The sequence below is a fragment of the Schistocerca serialis genome, chromosome 4 (assembly GCF_023864345.2).
Source record: "Schistocerca serialis cubense isolate TAMUIC-IGC-003099 chromosome 4, iqSchSeri2.2, whole genome shotgun sequence".
Classification (NCBI taxonomy): Eukaryota; Metazoa; Arthropoda; class Insecta; order Orthoptera; family Acrididae; genus Schistocerca; species Schistocerca serialis.
The window spans coordinates 507,503,978-507,525,878 of NC_064641.1; the positions used below are offsets into that span (position 1 = coordinate 507,503,978).

General features: G+C 43.2%; 1 protein-coding gene across 1 annotated transcript in view; it reads left to right on the top strand.

The window, feature by feature from the left end:
- The first annotated feature begins 1,314 nt into the window (after positions 1-1,314).
- LOC126474576 (protein embryonic gonad-like) overlaps positions 1,315-21,901 on the top strand; it is a 170,923-nt gene continuing 150,336 nt past the window's right edge. Inside the window, exon 1 of the mRNA XM_050102051.1 lies at positions 1,315-1,655. Within this exon, the coding sequence (XP_049958008.1) occupies positions 1,650-1,655 (6 nt within the window). The 5' untranslated portion in view covers positions 1,315-1,649. The remainder of the gene's footprint in view (positions 1,656-21,901) is intronic.

Here is a 21,901-nt window from a genome sequence, read left to right on the forward strand (position 1 = left end):
CAGTGAAATGCAGGAAGATCTGCAGTGGATAGGCAGTTGGTGCAGGGAGTGGCAACTGATTCTTAACAAAGACAAATGTAATGTATTGCGCATAGATAGAAAGAAGGATCGTTTATTGTATGATCATTTGAGAGCAGAACAAACACGGATAGCAGCTACTTCTGTAAAATATCTGGGAGTATGCGTACGGAACGATTTGAAGTGGCATGATCATATAAAATAAATTGTTGGTAGGGCGGGTGCCAGGTTGAGATTCATTGGGAGAGTCCTTACAAAATGTAGTCCATCAACAAAGGAGGTGGTTTACAAAACACTCGTTCGACCTATACTTGAGTATTGCTCATCAGTGTGGGATCCATACCAGGTCGGGTTGACAGAGGAGATAGAGAAGATCCGAAGAAGAGCGGCAGGTTTCGTGACAGGGTTATTTGGTAAGCGTGATAGTGTTACGGAGATGTTTAGCCACTCAAGTGGCAGACTCTGCAAGAGAGGCGCTCTGCATCGCGGTTTAGCTTGCTGTCCAGGTTTCGAGAGGGTGCGTTTCTGGATGAGATATCGAATATATTGCTTCCCCCTACTTATACTCCCGAGGAGACCACGAATGTAAAATCAGAGAGATTCGAGCGTGCACGGAGGCTTTCCGGCAGTCGTTCTTCCCGCGAACCATACGCGATTGGACAAAAAAAGGAAGTAATGACAGTGGCACGTAAAGTGCCCTCCGCGACACACCGTTGGGTGGCTTGCGAAGTATAAATGTAGATGGCGTAATATCAGTTAAAATGCAAAGAACATATAGACCGTATGCCCGGTGCAAGAATCACTAATGCCAAAAAACAGTATAAACTAAGAGGCAAAAGATCATTAGGAAGAGATGGCTTGACCTATTTTGAAGAAAGAACGGACCAAAGTTCCAGTCCGTGATGTAGAGTGGCGGGGAGAGTAAGAAGACACACGGAGCCTCTGCGTTTCATTTTGTGTGAACAAGCGCTGCGCCGAGAGGCGAGCGGTATAGCAGAGCGGCGCTGCGCAGCCCACGGCACGGCAGCAGCTGTGCCAGCGGACGAGTCCTCAGCGCAGACCCTCGCCGCTGCCGGCCGCCGAGTGCCGCTGCCCGCCGGCGGCTGCCGGAGAGCCAGAGCCCCACCGTCGGCCGCTCAGTCGGCGCTGCGTGGAGGGAGCCGCCGGCCTGTGGTTGGCCGGCGCGCCGCGCGCCTCGCTGACCTCGTTTCCCGGCGGGCCTAGCCCAACAGCCATAGCACACCGCGGCGCGCACTCCGCTTCTGCCGTCGACGCCGATTTCCAGGCGTGGCTACGCCGCCGCGATCACCTCGTCTCCTCCTCCCTCCCTCCCTCCCGCGTCGACAACGCGTCTATCTCTCTCCCCCCTCTCCATCCCCCTTCACCCCTCCCCGCGACTTGACCCGACCCTACCCCGAGCGGCACGGGCACCGCTTCGAAAAGTGGGATCGTCCTCTCGCTCAGTGCGTACGTGAACTGGAACTGTATCGGACGACGACGCCAGAGCAGCAACACCAGGACGCGACCCGACCGACGTCCGCTGACCGACGTCGACCTCCACGGCGAAGAGGAAGGAGCCGGTGCTGCCGGCGCGTTTTCCCTCCGCCCGTCGCGCCCAGCTAGATGGATAAATGACGGTACGTAGACGACAGGTGGGCCCGTGAGTGATGGACCGGGTTCAGAAGTGAAACGTTTGATTGACAACTGGATAAAAGGGTGGTACGCGCGCTCGTGGCCGGTAAAGTAGATTGTTCTGTGTGTGCGCGCAACGGAAGACGTGTAGCGCGATTAGAGGGAAACGAAGAAAACGAGTTTTGAGCGACAGGAAGGAAAGTAAAAAGAAAAAGGAGAGGGAGGGGGGGGGGGGAAGAGAGAGAGAGAGAGAGAGAGAGGCACAAGCAGCGAAGAGGCATAAGCAGAGTGTTAGTTTCACGCTGCGAGGTTAATAAAGTCGGTGGGAGGGGGAGCGCCGCGCTGAGAGGACGACCGTGAGAGAGCGATAAGGCGCCGGCACGGAGTGGAAATGATAGAGCGCGCCGGCCGCCGGGTGACATTTGATTGGTGCGGCCTGGGAGATGCGCTCGGCCGGTAGTGGCGGCTCGCGGCAACAGGTGGCGCGGACGTCGGCGCGCGCTAGCGTCGTGGCCCCGGCGCACTTTTGCCACGCAGCGGCGGCGAAGCGACGCAGCGCGCTGCAGCGACGCGAAAACGCCGACGACACCGACAGCGCCGCCGCCTCCGCCGCCGCCAGGTAAGTGTCGGCGCCGCCCCCGGGGTCGACGACCTGGCTGCTGCGCCCCCGGAAACCGCCGCCCGAGCCCCGCGTTTCGACTTGGCCTCGCGTTCCTCCGCGGATGTTCTGTACGGAAACCGTGATTTTTTTTTTGAATAATTTATTTGACAGTACTGATTGCAAACAGACTTTCCTCCACAGCTAATTTCGGCCGTTTATGACCATCATCAGGTACCGTCGCTACTTTTGTAGAAATGTAAACTTCCCGTATTGCGGTAACCGTATAGTGAGTACAATTAAAAACGATAATGGGGAAGACGTTCACTGTTTTTCACCTTTTCAAATTAAAATAAAAGGTCTCCATAAGTGTTTCCTGAGCAGTTTAGGAGTAATACCACTCCTTTCTGGTCACTTTTCGCTGCAGTACCTCATCCCGTCTTGTTTATAAAATAAAGTATCATCAAGCGCTGTTACACCATTCTACCTGCGCTAAGTCGTGAAGAATGATTTTTATTTCACCAGTCAACACTGAATACAAAATTTGTTGCGTGACCAGTTGCTGCCTGTTACGACCATCATGAGGGATCGCCGCTAATTGTTTTAGGAAAACAAACATACAGCTGTCTGTAGAATGTATTCGTGACAGTGGTTTTAAATGACAGTGGAGGAAAAGTTCACCATTTTCACGTTTTCAGCTTATTTCATAATTCATCATAACATGTTTCTCAACTTACGCGCTATACTCTACTGATGTACGAGAGACACACATGTTGTTTTTTTTGCTTTTTTTTTTTTGCTTCGATGTGTGCAGTTTTCTCCATAATAGCTTATCTCGTTTCCTACGTCAGAGACCATCTCTCCGAATAAAACGTCCATGGATGCTACGTTTCGAAATAGCTTTAGTTTAGGCGATCATTCATCAAACATATGAAATGAGCTCTACGACCAGTTACGACAAGTTATGAACATCATGATGTTACCAGTATTTTAATATAAAAATGCTGTAATATGTAGGGCGCATGTGTGCCTGAATTTTTAAATGATAATGAAGAAGACGTTCATTCACTGTTTCTCACATTAAAAAAAAAAAAAAAGTCTTCAGAACCTGTTTCTTAGCTTTCATCCCATCCTCGGGCAACTTACAAATCATAGAACTCGTTTCCGGAACTCGACTGCTCAGTTTTCGTCGCAAAACCCCTTGTCGTTTCGCATACTGTATAAAGGAAACTAACTTCAGCCATTGTCACAGCCTTCAGAAAAGTGAAAAATATCTTATAGCACTTACGACACACATCAGTAGAGTAGGAAATTCCGTTTACTCTCGAATTTGTCACGATTGCTGGAGGTTTATTTTTCACTGTTCTGGAATAGGCAATGGCAGTAACAAGAAACATTTTGTTTCGCACAGGAAATATATAAAACGTGGCGGCGACAGCTGAAGCGTAATCTCCGAAACAGTATTGCACGTCACCAGAGGATGCAGTACTGTCTCTGAAACTCGTTGCTGATATCGTTGCTCGTGGAATTGGTCGAAATCACAAGTCAGTGAATAACATGCTGTCCCCACTTACGATGGATGCACTGAGTAACTAACTGGAATTGTTCGCAGGTGTGATTAGCGGTGCACGCATGACAATATCTCTAACTGGGAATGATAACGATCCTGTTAAAGCGAAAAGCTGTCGTAAACATGGTTTGCTATCAGTACCGTTACGAATGTTATTGCCAGAGTTGGTTACGATTCCCGAAGTTTTTTGGTATAGTCGTTGTATTGAAGCTGTCACAACCGTGACACATCCCTTCTCATCGAACGGCTTACAGACATATTGCTGAGCTCGTCCCGTAGTCTCTTTTGGGCCACGAAAACCACTGTGTTTTGTATGACAGCTATCTCATGATACTGTTCTCTATTTTTCGATCTTCTTTTCCTGTGCAAATAGAAAACGATTTTACATTGCGTCTTCGTGCATACTGTAACTAGAATTAATTACTCCTCATCTTCTAGATCATATCTGCAACTGTTACAGACTGTCATAAAAAAGTTACCCAGTCGATGGCCATCTTTGCCATTTTGTAAATGGATTTCCACGTAGTTACCGATGTATTTCTCTAGTCGCCTACCATGTTCCGTGATCTGACTCACTCTGTTTTGCACTCGCCAAGGCTGAACCGTAACCGTCAGCGAAATTCTCTATACACATTTACATTTAATGACACGAAACATGTGACTCGTACTGCGGGACAAACTGTGCAGGTTGGTTGTTCCGCAGATAGCAGCTAACTTTCGGTTGTTGCTTGTCACTTGCTTCCTCCATTATAGAAGCAATTGATAATACCATTTCATATCACCGATCATTATCGTTTTTTGTCACTTATACCTTAGCGAGGATTTTTACTGCAGTTCATTGATTCAGATACGGAACTCCCGTTCGCTATGAACATGGGTCAGATCCTCTTCAGTTTGAATAGGTTTAGATCCTCCGTAGTTCCCCCTAAAGTCGCTTAAGGTAAGTGCCTGGACGGTTCTTATGGAAACATGGGGCTAGCTTTCTTCCCTGTCCTTCCATTCGGAGCCTATGCTCCGTACGTAATGATATCATCGTCGACGGCACGTTGAACCCTGCTGCTTCTACCTCTGCTTGCTACTCGTTAATGTTCTGTATGTATTGGATGACTACGGTTCCAGCGCTGCTGAAACGTAATACTTGTCTCTGGAAATATTTGAAATTCCTGTTTAATATTGGACATCGTGTAGTTTTCGCATAACATAGATTCGTGTTTCATAGAATTAAAATTACTGCGTTTGCTTTGCTTAATTAGTTCACGATAGAGCGTGCCATACGTCAACTCTTACAAACATTCTAATCTTGTGGTACAATGACTACTTCGTGTGTTCCACTTCCTGTGAAGGGCTTTACCGTGTCCGTCCAACTTGCTGCACATCTTACTTTCAGAATCTCAAAATATGCGTTCCATCTTGCAAACAGTACTTCTTTCTTTCTGAAACGTGCGAAAAACACGAAGGCTACTAGGTATCGCAACTACGACTTCTCTTACGCAAAATAGATACTATTCGTTTAGATATTGTCCGTCAAATCCTCAGATTTGTTATATTACCACATTACAAACCGTAACATATCCCAAGGGGTAGTACGATTATCTCACTTTTTGACAAACTGATTCAGATTGTTTGCATCTATTGTTGTGGAGCGTATTGGAAACTTTTCGTAATTAAATTAACGGTACTGCCCAAGGTTCTGGAATTATCGTCATAAAACTCTATAGTTAATTGACTAAACGTGTGAAGCATGCTGGAAACTTTTCGTTATGAAGTTAATGATGCATCCTAACGACCTAAAAATTACCGCGACAAGAAACCAGAGTTGACTGTCGAAACGAACACTGAGGCAGCTTAGCAATACATGTGACAACGATTAATTTTTATTTAGACCTTTATCTCACTGTTCTGACAACAGATGTCATCTTCTGAATCCTGCTAATTAATGTTACTAATAAAGTTAAGGGGTTTTACCCGATTTATATTATTTTATTCGTTTTAAGTTACTTAAAATAATTCAGTTTTACATTACTTTCATATATTTTAGAAACAATCGAGCTGTACTACGTGAAGATCTTGAAGGTGGATATAGTGTGTATCAAAAGATCACAGTTTCATAGAAGTATCTCAGATAAGTGGAAGGGAAATAGCAAAAACGTATTTTGGCTCATATTAATCTGACGTTACTGTATGTTTGTCTAAGAAAACAAGACTTTTCATAATTAACTGCCATGTTCACGTTCTATATCTTCAGAGTCCTTTACCTTTGATTCAGCTATCTGAACAGACACCACAGTATAATTACCTCACAACATTTGTTCAGCATACCTTTTTCTATTTTTATTTGGTGTATCTCTGTAGCCTCACGTTGACGCTGAAGACGAGTTGAGTTTGTTTTAAATTTTTGAGTTACATGAGAAGATGAGACTGACCTTTGTATCGTTTCCATCATTATTTGACTGCAGAAGAAGTCAGAGGTAGAGTCACCTAGAGTTTGATAACAGCAGTGTGCGTTCATTTCTTTTTTCCACGCCGATGTTGCCGTATTTTCAGTATTGCAATCTACCAACCACACACTGGGTGATCGATAATGTTAACAGCGGCAAACATAATATCAAGTTCGTGATTACACTTCGAAGTTTTAAATAAGTACATCCAATCATAACCGAACGCCTGGCGAGGTCTCGCGGATAATAGTGAAGCTGTATAACTATATTGAACTTAAACGACGAGTAATTTGATTATATTTTTATTTCGCCGTCGTCAGTGACTACCATGATTACAGCGCGATTGTTAGAGTGCGCAGAGTATAATGTCGTAAATAACAGGAGGACCAGAAAACTTTTTTATAACGTACTATTTTAAGTACAGATGCAGGTAAGGGCACTTGCCACGGTGTGTCCGTACTCATTCTACAGTCGAGCGTGAAGCCGCTGAGTGCGTAGCGGTAGCCGGAGGAAGGGAGGCAGTGGGTGCCCGGAACCGCCCCCGAGTGACATCCGTTAGCCGCAATCTAAAAAACACAACGGAAGGAGCCCAACCCGTCTGCCAGGAAAAGGAAAGGTCAGCAAGACAGTGCGAGCGTGCGCTCTCTGCAGACAACCACTTAGAACGGCGAAACACGGACAGTCCGGTAGCGAAAAAAATTAAAAAAAACTATTACGGAGAAAAGAAATATCTACTACACATCCTGTATCTCTACGTAACCAACAAAGTCTGTTTCAGGTTTCCTCTTTCACAGCATCGCGACTTACAGTTTCCTCTGAAAGGTGACAATCGAAAAGTTGCCGGAACCTTCATTCTACCAGATCTGTGACTTACTCAAGATTATTTTGGGAAGTGTAGCAACCTTTACGACTTAAATTATGCCGTGAGAGGCACAAAACTACAATCCAGACACTCAGATAGTACACGAAACTCAAGACAATACTGTAGTTTTAAGAGCGACATTGTTAATTCTCACTATTACAGTCATGTATTGTCACAGTATTCCAGAATTGCCCATTTGGAAGTTCCTTTACAATGGATGAATTCCTCTCCGTAATAGTTAAATCATCTTCCAGTGACGTGACTGCTTGTTAATTACAATAAGTGACTCCTCAAAGTTGTGTTTCTCATGCCATCTCACTAGATGCAGAAGCATTAACGTTCACGATGACTTAACTCCTGTTTAGTGTTTTTCGTCCGTTCGTTTGCAGGACTATTAGAATAAAGTGTACGTTACTATCTGAATCGCTTCAAAGAATAATACAGCTACTGCACAGAATATATCTGACGGAAATAACGCGTAACAATAACCTGCCATTGCGTGCTACAAGGCACACACGTCGTAAATTATAAGACAATCTTAACTCGGCGCCAGGGCAGATAATCATGAAAACCATTGCAGCGGAAACTGCTCGACAGAAGATGATGTTCAGGGTTATAAGAGGTGATAGCAACGGGCGAATAAACTAGCAGCTGCATGTGCGAAACCAAGCGCCAAGTCTCTTCCCTGTCTCTGTTATTCATTGACAAGAGGATAGTACAAGAACGGTTTTCTGCACTTTTAACAATTCCCGCTAACGGCAGGCTATGCACAGGAACTGGTTTATTGTATTTTTTAGGACAATAGTAGAAATCAACGTTAGTTTCATTGAATGAAAGTTTAGTGAACAAAGATGACAAAATTGAGGCACCCCACCTATATATACATGACCAATTATCGAAATACTACTTGCACTCTTTTGTCATTCATGTAAATTGCTGATACTACATAAATGAGGAAATGACTTGTGTCACAGAAAATCTATATACTGTAAGTAAATTTAAATGAATGGAAATGGGAATGAAGTCCAATGCTTCTTGACAGAGCGTAGGGGGAATGATGCGGGAGATCCGCACAGCCGTACTAGGCAAGGTCCTAATGGAGGTGGCTTGCCGTTACCTTCCTCCGACAGTAATGGGGGATGAATGATAATGATGAAGACGACACAACAACACTAAGTCATCTCGGGTTAGGTGAAAATCCCTGACCCCGCCGGGAATCGATCCCGGAACCCCGTGGTCGGGAAGCGAGAACGCTAACACGAGGCCACGGGCTGCGGACTTTAAAATATAAAAGGAACTATTGATCGTGGCAGTAAGATGTGTTCTATGTGTAAATGACAGGTTCGTATGAAATTATTCTGTAGATTTTTTCCTCTGTATTCATATATGTAACTCCAATCCTATCGAAGAAAACTACAGATACAAATACAATAAATTCTGCCCTTTTTTCCTACCTCCTCTTCACCGCTGTAATTAGAAACGCTTCTCGAAAAGTCAGAATTTATAATCGTATTTGGATATAACATTGCTTATCAGCAAAGTCTTAGTGTTTCAGTAAACAAAATGTCTAATTTCAATGTAAATTACGCATTGTGATTTTTCTAATAATGATAACAAAAACAAGAAATAAAATGGCTTTGCATTCGCCATGGGATACGTGGAATGTTTATGTGGTGTGACAGACAGCACAACATGCCTGTAGAAGTTAATTTCGTCTTTTAAATATGATATTTCAGTAATGGCCGAGTTAATCCATCCTGGAGCTGTCATGGCGTCGCACTGTTCTTCCACATTCTCGTTGGCTCCTACGACCATTTGACAGTGAAGGATTTATGATCTGCTGTTACTCTCCCATATACATGCGTCGAAGAATGGCATCGCTCACTTATAAACAGATGACAGTAAAATATGATCTTCATCGACATTTCATTGCTGGTGATAACATCCATTTCTTTTTATTATACCGAGTCTATTGGCTCCCGATACATCCATCAATCCAAATTCATCTATAAATCAGTTAAAGCAGCACGTATGGCTTTATATTTTGCAATATTTTCCTGAATTTGTTTATTGTTTGATCTTTTTAGTCTCTGCTTGTACACGCGATTGTTCCAGACACTGAATATAGTTCAGATATTAGAAAGCACTTCAAGCTTATTTGATAGGTCAGCTACTAACATTTCCTCGTTGTAATCAGAGCTACAGATTTTGGTAGCGGCTTTGTCCGCTTCATTTTATTCTCTGAATCATAATCACGGAAAATATGATTATGTGTAGCGTGGCAGATGAGTGAATGGTAGCTGGACAGAGGAAGCTGTTAGCTACACTGTAAGAAATGAGAAAATACCGAGGGTACGATATAATGGAAGGTGAGTAGATGGAGCAGCATGAACTCGTCTGGCTGGAGGCAGTAGTGCGTGAAAAGTCTAAAAGCACGAACACCACCTGAAAGTGGCCCGCAAAAAAGTTTGAATAAATGAAAGAAAATAATTACGAGAAACTTTTGTTGTCAGATTACATCAGAGTTGCAAAGTACCAAAATTACAATTTTTTTCTACTGTTTTCAACCAAGGAGTTTGAGTCTATGGAGGCGATGCATTTTTATCTACCATTTACTATATTCCCACTCAGTCTAGAAAGTTCCGAGGCTAGATTTAAAGAAAAAATAAAAAGATGTTGGTTTCAATGCCTCGGGTATTCTATACAGTCACCTCCCTGCCACCCGTTTAAGTACAACACACAGAACATTCATACAACAATGTGAAACTGTTAAAAAAAGCCCTTCTTTGGGATGTTGTTCAACTCGCGCGTCAAATTCTCCTCTTCTTCGGTCTTGGCAAGCCGTCAGAGACCCGTTCCGCATTTTGTAGTTTTGTTGTACTTTCGGACTGATAACAGCACGTTTCGTCACCCATCATAATGATTTTTTCCAGCAAAGAACTGTCCGCGTTTTGCATTTCAGTTAAGTCGTCACTGACATCAACCCTTCATTGTCTTCGTTGGGAAGTGAAGATGTGCGAGACAAACTTTGCGCACACTTTTCTCTTCTTCATACGTGAGTAGGAGATGCTGTTCCATTGCAGTTTGTGACACAACATCGTCGACACACTACGAAAGCACGACCACCACTGTACCCTGCCTGCCCAGAACAGGCTGACTGAACGCTCATTTCCGGTTTACAGTTGTTAATTCAAACTGAAACCATTGTTACTGCGCTGATGTCGTTTATACGCCAGGAATAAATTCAGTTCCCGAACTTTTTGGACGAATGGTGCATGCTTTAGCCGCAGATGATGGCGGGCTCAAAAGAAAAGTTCCAATAAATATACGAAAATTAATACAAGCAGTTTTTGTCCACATTTACTTTCCAAAAACGACCTTCGGCACGTACATCGAAGACGCAACGCACTCAAGCTTCAAAGTTTTTATAGGGGAAACTTGTGTTACGTGCCTGTCGAATGGCCGCTGCCGCTGATGAGTTCAGATTGTATGTAAAATTTCTGCTTTAGTAATCGGTACTGCCTTAACGCTATTAGCTGCGACCGCATTGTTTGCGCCTTTTTAGTCACGTTTTTTGCACCTGAAGATTCCAGGTCTACCCTTTACGTTGGTGTTCTTCAATTAAACCACGTAAACGAATGATCTCATTACACTAAGTGGTGCAGTGAACTGCTACTGGCACTCAAAAAGAGTGGGGTCCAGATTGTCGTCTAACCATCCAGATCTGCATTTACAACTTCGCAAACCACATTATAGTGAGTGGCGGAGGTTGCATGTCACCTTCGCCCTTATTAATTGAATCTCTGACGAAATGGGGTACTCATTTTTGCATCTTTACTGCTTCCGTTGTCAGTCGTTTCTGCTAAAGGTCGCGGTACTCAGCCTCCTAGATATTTAATGAAATTGACTGCGTCGTTGATCGGAAATATCTAGTCATACAATAACGGGCATTTCTGTCACTTTATGTACAGTACGTTAGATTTCTTTGTGTGGCGAGTCATCTGCCAATCCCTGCATTAAGCGTCGACTTTCAGGAAGTCTTCTTGCATTGCGCTATAATTTTCTGTCGTTGTTACTTCTTTACAGACAGTGTATCCGAGACGTTTCCGAACCTCTGCGTCATAGTACACGCCGTTATTGGAGTACTTACATACGAAAACTATATATCCAACAGACCTATTTGACACCGTGTGGAACGTCTGAGGAATTGCGATTCGAAAGGCTTCTGCAACGCTTTTGAGCCATTCTGCTGTAATCTTGTACCGATGCAGCGCCACGTGGGACTTGGTTATTCCCCTAATGACTCTATTAGCGTGGTGAGGTCCGGGTACGAATCGTGATGACATATACGTAAATGAGGCGGGTTCTTTTTCACCTCTTGCACATACTGGGGATTTTTCTCAAATCAGAGAAATACAGCCCTCCTGGGTGATTTGCTATAGCGCTCCTCCATTAGAAAATAAAACTCTCAAGTGAGATGCAGCGTTTAGAAATTGCCGACAGGCAACAAAGTACGGCAGGTAGCAACTCACTTATCCGTGACACTCTTTCTTTTCCCTATCGTTTATCCCGTCTAGTACAGTGCCCATTGTTGCAGGATTTGGCAAATTCTATTTTATTATTGAACTATGAAGGCGGATATACATCCTGATACCACAGTAACGTAAGCGAGAGAAGTCGTGTGTCCTAAATGTTTAAGAATTGCGTAAACCTAGTTCTGTATATAATCAAATTTTACTTGTTTGTGTATAGTATTCTCTAGGGTGCAATTTGGGGACCTACCCAGAATTCGTGTAAACGAGCGTGGGAAACCGCCTAAAGGTCACAGGCTGGCGGCGTATCAACACACGGTCGTTAATGCGCCACTCGGATTGGAACCGGGTCTGGCTCGCCTTCCTGTCTCGAACGGCAGTGCGCTATGCGTTACGCTACACGAGCAGGTAACTCGCGGCTTCATGGCGTTGTTATATTATTATTTCATAAAAATCGATGTAGATCAGATCATTTTCTAGTCTCACGTTTTCACAAGAGATACGAGGTATTCTCAGACACCCAGCAGAACAGCGTCATCTGCGAACAGCCTCACTTGCCTTATGACATTGGCTCAAATGGTTCAAATGGCTCTGAGCACTATGGGACTTAACTGCTGAGGTCATTAGTCCCCTAGAACTTAGAACTAGTTAAACCTAACTAACCTAAGGACATCACAAACATCCATGCCCGAGGCAGGATTCGAACCTGCGACCGTAGCAGTCTTGCGGTTCGAGACTGCAGCGCCTTTAACCGCACGGCCACTTCGGCCGGCCCCTTATGACATTACGCGCTAACTCGGTTACATGTATTATGAGTAGTAACGGCCAGTACGACTTCCTTGTTGTATGCCCGCAATTACCTTTACATCCGATAATTTCTCGTGGTTTACGTAAATCGTGTCAGGCCAGTCCTGGAATTGCTCCTCTGAATAGGGCTCGGAAAATTTGGGTCTCTATTCTACAAGCTAGTATTCCGTATCTAATATCGTCGATACCATCGGGAAGATAATCTACAGGATGTATCATAATTAAAAGCGTAATCGCATACAGCTGAAATGACACGATACTAGAAGAAAAATCTCTCAATAAATATGGGGACTAAAGCTCATACTTTAAGAGCTATGAACACTTCTTCATCTTCGCTACTGTGAACATGTATCTTCCACTGAAGAAGTGCTCATAGATCTTACGTTATTCATTTTAGAGCGCTTGTTTGCTAGACAATAGTTTTTGATCTGATTCATACTGGTTCCTCCCAAAACATGTAAAGCACAAAACATTTCTGTAGAAGAGATTTGTTCCACAGTATCGAAGATGAAGAATTGTTCATAGCTCATGCGCGTTTGAACCCATGTATAGTGAGACTTTGGAGAAAAAGACATTTCGTTAGCGGAGACGGTCATTGATTTATTGAAAGGTATTATTTTTAATTTTTGACACAACCACTTTATTATGGCACAATCATAACCAGTTTCGAAGCACACCTTCACATGTTACAATAGAGTACAGGAAAGCTTAAATTAAGACCTGAAAGAAGTGCAATTATTTTCTCTATGTGTGTTTGTGAGCTTAGTGAAGTGCTATTAAAATGCGTATGATTCATACCTATGGGCGGCATTTGATGAACAAGCATTCATGCGTTGCCAATTAAACCGGATCAGGAAGTCTCAGGTAATTACATGCACAACCAACTCTACTTTCTCTCGCCCACTCTTTGCGCTAACGCTCACGTCCTCTACAAAACAATCTTCAGTCTTAAAAGCATAAAATACGAAAAAATTAGAATAATACTTAAATCTGTTATTCACCAAATATGAAAGTAAATACAGGTCCTTAAAACTGTAGAACCTATTTAGAACAAATTGAGGTCTTTACAATAAAAACCTTACACTCAGACGTTTTTGCTTCTAGTATCGCGTAGATTCAACTGTACGCGTTTACACAGGTATTATGATACACCCTTTATAAACATCTCTTCGCTTTCTTCGTTTTATTTCATTTATAGATTTATAGACTCATTTATAGATTTATTTAGCCTGGCAAGATTAGGGGTTGCAGGTCCAATTACATCTACTCAGACATCCTCGGTGAGTAGGGCAATATTATATGACGATGATGCTAATATTGGGATAATGTATATGGTTATGAGCGTGGAATTCGAGAAAACCCAGTCTTATTAACATTGTGATAAGGTATTTCCTCATTATGTTCTTGTCGAATGTGAGTACTGGCGTGTAACAGAAATATATGGGAACATTATAGAAGTAATCAAATGAAGAGAAGGAGTGTAACAGAAACTTTGTCAACAGTATAGAGGCAACCGAATGTAGAGAAGAAGTTGATTGATCAGAGGAAGAGCGATGAATATGAGCGTGGGGTCTGAGAAAAACTGCACTTGTTTTCGTTCAGAACCTGATAATAGTTTAAAGAGGTTCAACGACTGCTAACTTGCTGTAAGAATTCAGATATTTAAAATTGTGAACATTATAGAACTTGAAAACTTAGTATTTTGCCACTACAATAACGTATTAATGAATCACAAATGGAAATAGTCAGTCCATACAAATACAGGGGTGCAACAGTTCGTAGGGATATGAAATTGAACGATTACGGAGGCTTAGTCGTAGGTAAAGCGGTGGCAGTCTTCGGTTTGTTAGTAGGATACTGTGAATATGCAGTGTAGAAAGGAGTAGGGCTACAAAATACTCGTGCGACCCATCCTAGAAAGTTGATTAGGTGTGCGGGATACTTAGCAAACAACATCAATATGGGATAATTCACGTATACAAAGAAGGGCAGCACGAATGATGACAGGTTTGTTTGACCAATGAGATGGTGTTACGGATGTGCTGAAAAACCTGATATCGTCGAGCCTTGAAGACAGACACAAATTATCTCTTGAAAGCCTACAAAGAAACTTTGAAGAACCAGTTTTAAGCGACGAAGCTAGGAATACACTACAGTCTCCTGTGTCGCTCCCGTTGGGATCGGGAAGATCAGATCGTACTAATTTCAGCATTGCCAGAGGCGTTTAAGCAGTCATTGTTCCACAGCTTCATACGAGAATGCGACGAGAAGAAGTTCTTATAATTGCAACTATGTGGTATTTTTCCCATGCACTGCACAGTAGTCTGCAGAGAATAGATACAGGGATTTTGTTCTCTTCACGTATGATATACAGAAGAACGGAAAAGAAAACTGAGGATCTGTTAGACGACGATCAGTTTGGATTTGGAAGAGGTGAAGGCACCGGAGAGACACTTCTGACGTTGCGGTTAATAATGGAGGTGAGAGTAAAGAAAAATCAACACATTCGTAGGATTTGTCGATCTGGAAAAAGCATTGGACAATGTGAAATGGTGCAAGATGTTCGAAATTCTGAGAAAAACAGGAGTAAGGCTTAGGGGAAGACGGGTGATATACAGTATGTACCGGGGACAAGAGGGAACAGTTAGAGAGGGACTCTAAGAAAGAAGTGCTCGGATTAAAAAGGATATAAGACAGGGATGCAATCTTTCGGCCCTGCTGGTCGCGGTGGCCGTGCGGTTCTAGGCGCTTCAGTCCGGAACCGTGTGACTGCTACAGTCGTATGTTCGAATCCTGCCTCGGGCATGGATCTGTGTGATGTCCTTAGGTTAGTTAGGTTTAATTACTTCTAAGTTCTAAGGGACTGATGGCCTCAGAAGTTAAGTCCCATAGTGCTCAGAGCCATTTGAACCATTTTTTCCGGCCCTAACCATCAATCTATACATCGAAGAATCAATGACGGAAATAAAAGAAACGTTCAAGAGTGGAATTAAAATTCAAGGTGATGACATTGCTATCGCCAGTGAAATTCAAGAAAAGGATCTGCTGAATGGAATGATGAGCCTAATGAGTACAGAATATGGACTGAGAGTAAATCGAAGAAAGACGAAGGTAATGAGAAGTAGCAGAAATGAGAACAGCGACAAACTTAACATCAGAATTGGTGATCACGAAGCAGATGATGCTAAGGAATTTGCTACCTAGGCAGCAAAATAACCCATGACTGGCGGAGCAAGGAGAACATCAAAAGCAGATTAGCACTAGCAGTAAGGGCATTCCTGTGTAAGAGAAGTCTACTAGTATCACACATTGGCCTTAATATGAGGAAGAAATTTCTGAGAATGTACGTTCGGAGCACAGCATTGTATAGTACAGAAACATGGACTGCAGGCCGGCCCGCTTCGGACATGGATGCGTGTGATGTCCTTAGGTTAGTTAGGTTTAAGTAGTTCTAAGTTCTAGGGGGACTGATGACCTCAGATGTTAAGGGGGGTAGGACGTCAAACGGACCGACTTGGAGCAGGAGAGGCATCACAGAACATTTTAATTTCCAGTGTCTATACTTTTACAAATAAATTCATAAAACTTTGTCAGCATCACCAGGAAGGATTCAGGATTCACACTCATTGCAATGGAAGTTCGAAAACATAACAAAATAACTTTTTTTTTACGTGTGAAATTTCTTCATTTTTTCACTTACTAATGGCTGCATTTGTTGCTATAGGTACACTTTTCTTCATAAGTTAGAGAGATTCTTCGATGAATTTTGCACAGCATACATACCATACTTACAGGTGTATGAAACTCTAGAATTTATTCAATTTATGAAAAAACGAATGATCTGTTGCATTTTGAACTTCGTGTTTAGAAAAAACACAAATTTTGTAGTTAATTACCTCAATTTTTACCACAGCTTTTAATAGATGTGGAAAATTCTAGAGTTTCATACACCTTTAAGTATGTTTTGTATGCTGTGTAAAATTCGTCGAGCCATCTCCCTTACTTATGAAGAAAAGTGTACCTATAGCAACAAATGCTGCCATTAGTAAGTGAAAAAAAATGATGAAATTTCACATGTAAAAAAGATTACTTCGTTATGTTTTCGAACTTCCACTGCTATGAGTGTGAATTCTGAATCCTTCCTGGTCATGCTGACAAAGTTTTATGAATTTATTTGTAAAAGTACAGACAGTGGAAATTAAAATGTCCTGTGGTGCCTCTCCTGCTCCGAGTCGGCCCGTTTGACGTCCTACCCCCCCCCCCCCCCCCCCCCACCCTTAAGTCCCGTTGTGCTCAGAGCCATTTGAACCATTTTTTGGACTGCAGGAAAATCGGAAAAAAAGAGAATTTAAGCATTTGAGATGTGGTGCTACAGAAGAATGCTGAAAATTAGGTGGACTAATGAGGTAAGGAAAGCACTGACAAGAAAAAGGGAAGGATGGTAGGACATCTTCTAAGACATCACAGAATGACTTCCATAGTACTAGAGGGAGCAGTAAGAAGAAAAAGGAGGTTGGAATACACCGAGCAAATAATTGAGGACGCAGGTTTGAGATACTGCTCTGAGCCGAAGAGTTTAGCACAGGAGAAAAATCCGTGCCGCGCCGCATCAAACCAGTCAGAAGACTGATGATTCAAAACGAAAATGAGGTTTCTGTTGCAATGAGTCTGAGGCGTTCGGGAGAGTGGGAAAAGAACATTTAGAGGCGGTTGTCTCCGGGTGAGTGCGCTGTCGCCGAGACAGAGAGGCGTAAAGTCCGCCGGTGTGTGGGGGGCGCTGCGGGCTCGCTATGTGGTGGAAACCGCTGGCTGTATGGGCTACGCGTTTCACTGAGTAACGGATTTTATTTCAAGCACTTACACTTTCTGTACTTATAGTTTTACCGATTACTACTGTTATGAGTCACATGTATACCTGAGATGCGTGATGAGTGAGACGTAAGTGAAAAATCGAGATTTCGAGACAGGTTATTTCGCTACTCGTCAGCTTACTCTTTGTAGAAGTTCATGTGGTTCTGTTGCTCTTACAATCTTTCGGAGACACATTTTGGCGGCTCTGCCACCGCCATTTCCTATTTTCTGCAGGCGATTGTAGAGTATTGAATAAATCTGAAAATACTTGGAGGACTGGTTCCAAGTCTATGAAATAGATTATAACTTACAATAGCTTAAGTTCTGTTATTCTTGGAAAAATATTCCGTAATTCATGTTACCATTTCTATTTTCTGTTAAAATCATCCTCTTATTGTTTGGATTAATGATTCAAAACTTAAAAAAGCATTCGGAGTGGCTACGTCATATTTTGAAGGAATCGTCCTCAGATATCTGCCACGTTCAGTATTCCTGCCGCACTGGAAAGGTATTACAATGTTTCTGGGATATTCATATTGAGTACTTTCGAAACAAAGGCCTTAGATGAAGCAATTCTCTTTTTGGATGAGTGTTCAATTTCAATAACTTGTTGTTCTGTCTATACATAAATCAAAACCTTCTTGTTGCACAGAAATGTAACTATTTCTCATATAAATACGCTCCGTCATGAATAGTAGCTTGTTGCAATTTACTGCACAAAATTAGTATGTACATGTAGATACTCACATAATCAGTGTCATAAAATGGCATTATACTTGTTAGACCGTCGTCGTTTAGCGTTTAGCATGCGTTTAGAAGACAGATTAATAACTTAGAAGGTAAAGAGATAAACTGCGTAGATCTCATGCTTGTTTAAGTAATTTTTCCTTTCAATTATGTTCATATTGTGGCAGCTCTCATTTGGAGAATACTGAAATTTTAGGAATAAATCGGCACAGCTTATTACACTGTGCGTTAGGGACATTTTTAGCCTCGAGCAACAAAGATATTTAAGACTGTGATTTGAGCCCAGAATAACCGTAACATGAAGGGTAAGGTTAAGTTGTTCTCACAGCCACCTCCAAAATATCACAGACGTACGATAAGAAATAAGAACATGAGAACAAATTTAACATTCTCGGGCTGGCAATGAAAGATATTACGGTAAAAACTGCATTTGTAGACTATTTTTAGACCAGTGCACTTCTCGAACGTGTTCCTGGCCAATAGATTTCCTCCTTGAAGAGCGATGGTTGAAGGATTGTTAACAGCCATGTAAGTGCCAATATCCTCCATTGGGGTTCTCTACAGCATAAATTTATTTATTTGGCAGGCAAAGTGAGCCAGGTGCAGTAAAAAGAGTTCTGTCAAAACTATATGACTCCTTGTCCACTGTCAAAAATCTTTGTGTACATTTGCATTCTACAGACAAAAGGTGGTTTTTCATTTGTCGATGATATCTTGCTATCCACGGCTCTTTTCGCGTAACTTTAACGAACATGGTTCAGTATATTAGCATATTATTTGCCTGTTATTGTTTTGTGCAAATATTTCTTGTAGTTTATTCGACACCTAATAAGGACTTAGCTGTTTAGTCTTACTGCTTATGATGTCAGCTATTTAATACATCCTTATCACCCATCGTCCCTTTCCACAGTGCAATTTCTTTTATGTTTTCATTTGTGGTTGTTCTAGAGAGCTACAACGATACTGAATCCAACTACCGGCGTCCTCACAGTTGTAAATGAAAAAGGTGATTGCTAATAAACCTTCACTAACCAGTGGACCATTTTTCATTAGCGATAACCTGTCCGAGACGGAATCTTATGTCGTCATTATATTCCACTTAATCGATTTGAACGAATCCCACACAACACGATTACTTTAAAAATGAGTACAAACAAAACTGTACGGAAGATTCTCACTCGATTCCTACATGATCAACAGTAATAAACACTGTAGGCAATGCAAAAAGGACCTGTGTGACATTTGGCGAGTGTTTTGGAAATTAAAGTTATCATAAACAGTCAGTATACAGAGTGTATCATAAAGACATTTCAAAAATTTGGGGACGGATTTCTTACTTCAAAACAAAACAAAAAGTAAGTTCGCAATAAACCTGGGCTCTGAAATGCATATCTTAAGAGCTGTGAGAACTTGTTCATCATCGATGTTGTGAAACACATCTCCTCTACTGCAAGCTCTTTGCCGATGGTTTTCGCCGAGCGGTTCTAGGCACTTCAGTCCGGAACCGCGCTGCTGCTACGGTCGCAGGTTCGAATCCTGCCTCGGGCATGGATGGATGTGTGTGCTGTCCTTAGGTTAGTTAGGATTAAGTAGTTCTAAGTCTAGGGGACTGGTGACCTCAGATGGTAAGTCCCATAGTGCTCAGAGGCATTTGAACCATTTGCAAGCTCTTTGCTTTCCATTTTTGGGAGAGGGTATTATTGGTCAAAATAAGAGAAAGATGTCCAGTAGACATGCGGTCTAATGTATATGCTGCAAGAGCTATGAGCACTTGTTCATCTTCGCTACTGTGAAGCACTTCTCTTCCACTGAACAGTTGCTTATAACACGTAATGCATGCATTCTAGAGCCCATATGTACTAGACATTTTTCCGTGTTTTGTCGCATTCTACCTCCTCCCAAAATATGGAAAACAAAGAGCCTGCAGTGTGTTTCAGAATATTACCAGAGATTTTTTTCTTTTTTGGTTTAAGCAACATGTCCTCAGTCTTCTGGCTGGTTTGGTGCTACCAACCATGAACAGTTTTTACCCTCCACGGCTCCCTTTACTACCATGGAAATTTTTCCCTCATGTCAACAGATGCCCTGTCATCCTGCCCTTCTTCTTTTGTCAGTGTTTGCCACATATTTCTTTCCTCGACAATTGTGCGGAGAACCTCGTCATTCCTTACCTTTCAGTCAACCTTAATTTCAGCATTCTTCTGCAGCACCACATCTCAGATGCTTCGATTCTCTTCCTTTCCGGTTTCCCAAAGTCCATGTTTCACTATCATACTGTGCTCCAAACGTACACTCTCCCAAATTTCTTCCTCAAATTGAGGCCTGTGTTTGATACTAGTAGACATCTCTCTTTTATGACGGGGTACTCACAGTCTTATAGACACCTATGGAGCGCACGCACACACACACACACACACACACACACACACACACACACACACACACACACACAAGCGCAGGCTCACAGCCAAAGAAAAGAAAAACAGAAGAAAAATGTGTGTCTTTTGTGTGTGTGTGTGTGTGTGTGTGTGTGTGTGTGAGAGAGAGAGAGAGAGAGAGAGAGAGAGAGAGTGAGAGTCAAGTCATTGGACCGTAATGGTGCAGGAGTGTTTGAAATCCAGCCACCAGGAAGAAAAATAAAGAGGGAGTCAGGGAGGTGACCCGGGCCCGTATCGAATCCGTGCGACAGATTAAAAATGGTTCAAATGGCTCTGAGGATTATGGGACTTAACTGCTGAGGTCATCAGTCCCCTAGAACTTAGAACTACTTAAAGCTATCTAATCTAAGGACACCACACACATTCATGCCCGAGGCAGGATTCGAACCTGCGACCGTAGCAGTCGCGCGGTTCCTGACTGTAGCGCCCAGAACCACTCGGCACTCCGGCCGGCGTACGACAGATTAGCGACTGCTGGTGCGGCACCTCGACCATCTAGGTGTATGTGCTTTGGCTTGTTTCCCACTCTTGTTCACGGAAATACCAGGCTGGCCTACAATCGCCGCCTTAGGGAACACGACACACAGAGTAATAATACGGTAATCTAAGGAACAGATAACAGATTTCATCCACTGATAGATGCCACACAGAGACTTTCCCACTTCGAATAGCTAGGACAGGGGAAGCTGAAATTTTATAGAATAAAGAGTTACCAAATAACGAAATGAAATGTGGAGCGCATGACAATAGACAACGTTAGGAGGAGGAAGAATGTACGACGCGCTCGTAGTGCGACGCCGGCCGAAGTGGCCGTGCGGTTAAAGGCGCTGCGGTCTGGAACCGCAAGACCGCTACGGTCGCAGGTTCGAATCCTGCCTCGGGCATGGATGTTTGTGATGTCCTTAGGCTAGTTTGGTTTAACTAGTTCTAAGTTCTAGGGGACTAATGACCTCAGCAGTTGAGTCCCATAGTGCTCAGAGCCATTTGAGCCATTTGAGCCGTAGTGCGACATTGACTGGACGTGGGAAGTATGAGTGCGGCGTACACAGCAGGAACGCTCGTTTAGTTGAAATGTCGTCGTCAGTAGTATAAAACCGAAACCTGCTGACGTGGGCAGGACGTCCCCACACCGGCGCCCCCGAGCCTGGTTGCCCGCCAGCGGGCGGTGAGAGCCGTGGTCCCCGCGCGCCCCTGCAGATCCCGTGTTTCCTCTGCAAACAGCAGGCGTCTCCGGGGCCGGTGAGCAAACGCGACCCGCCGTTTCGGGGCAATAGCGCACTCCCGAGCAGCCGGCCGGGTTCCGAGAAGCGCGCCGCAAGAAAGTCGGCGCTTTCGTTCCGGAACGGCTGGATTTCTGCTCTTCTCGCTCGATCCCCGGCTTCGCGTGGCGCCGCGGGTTCAGCCGAGC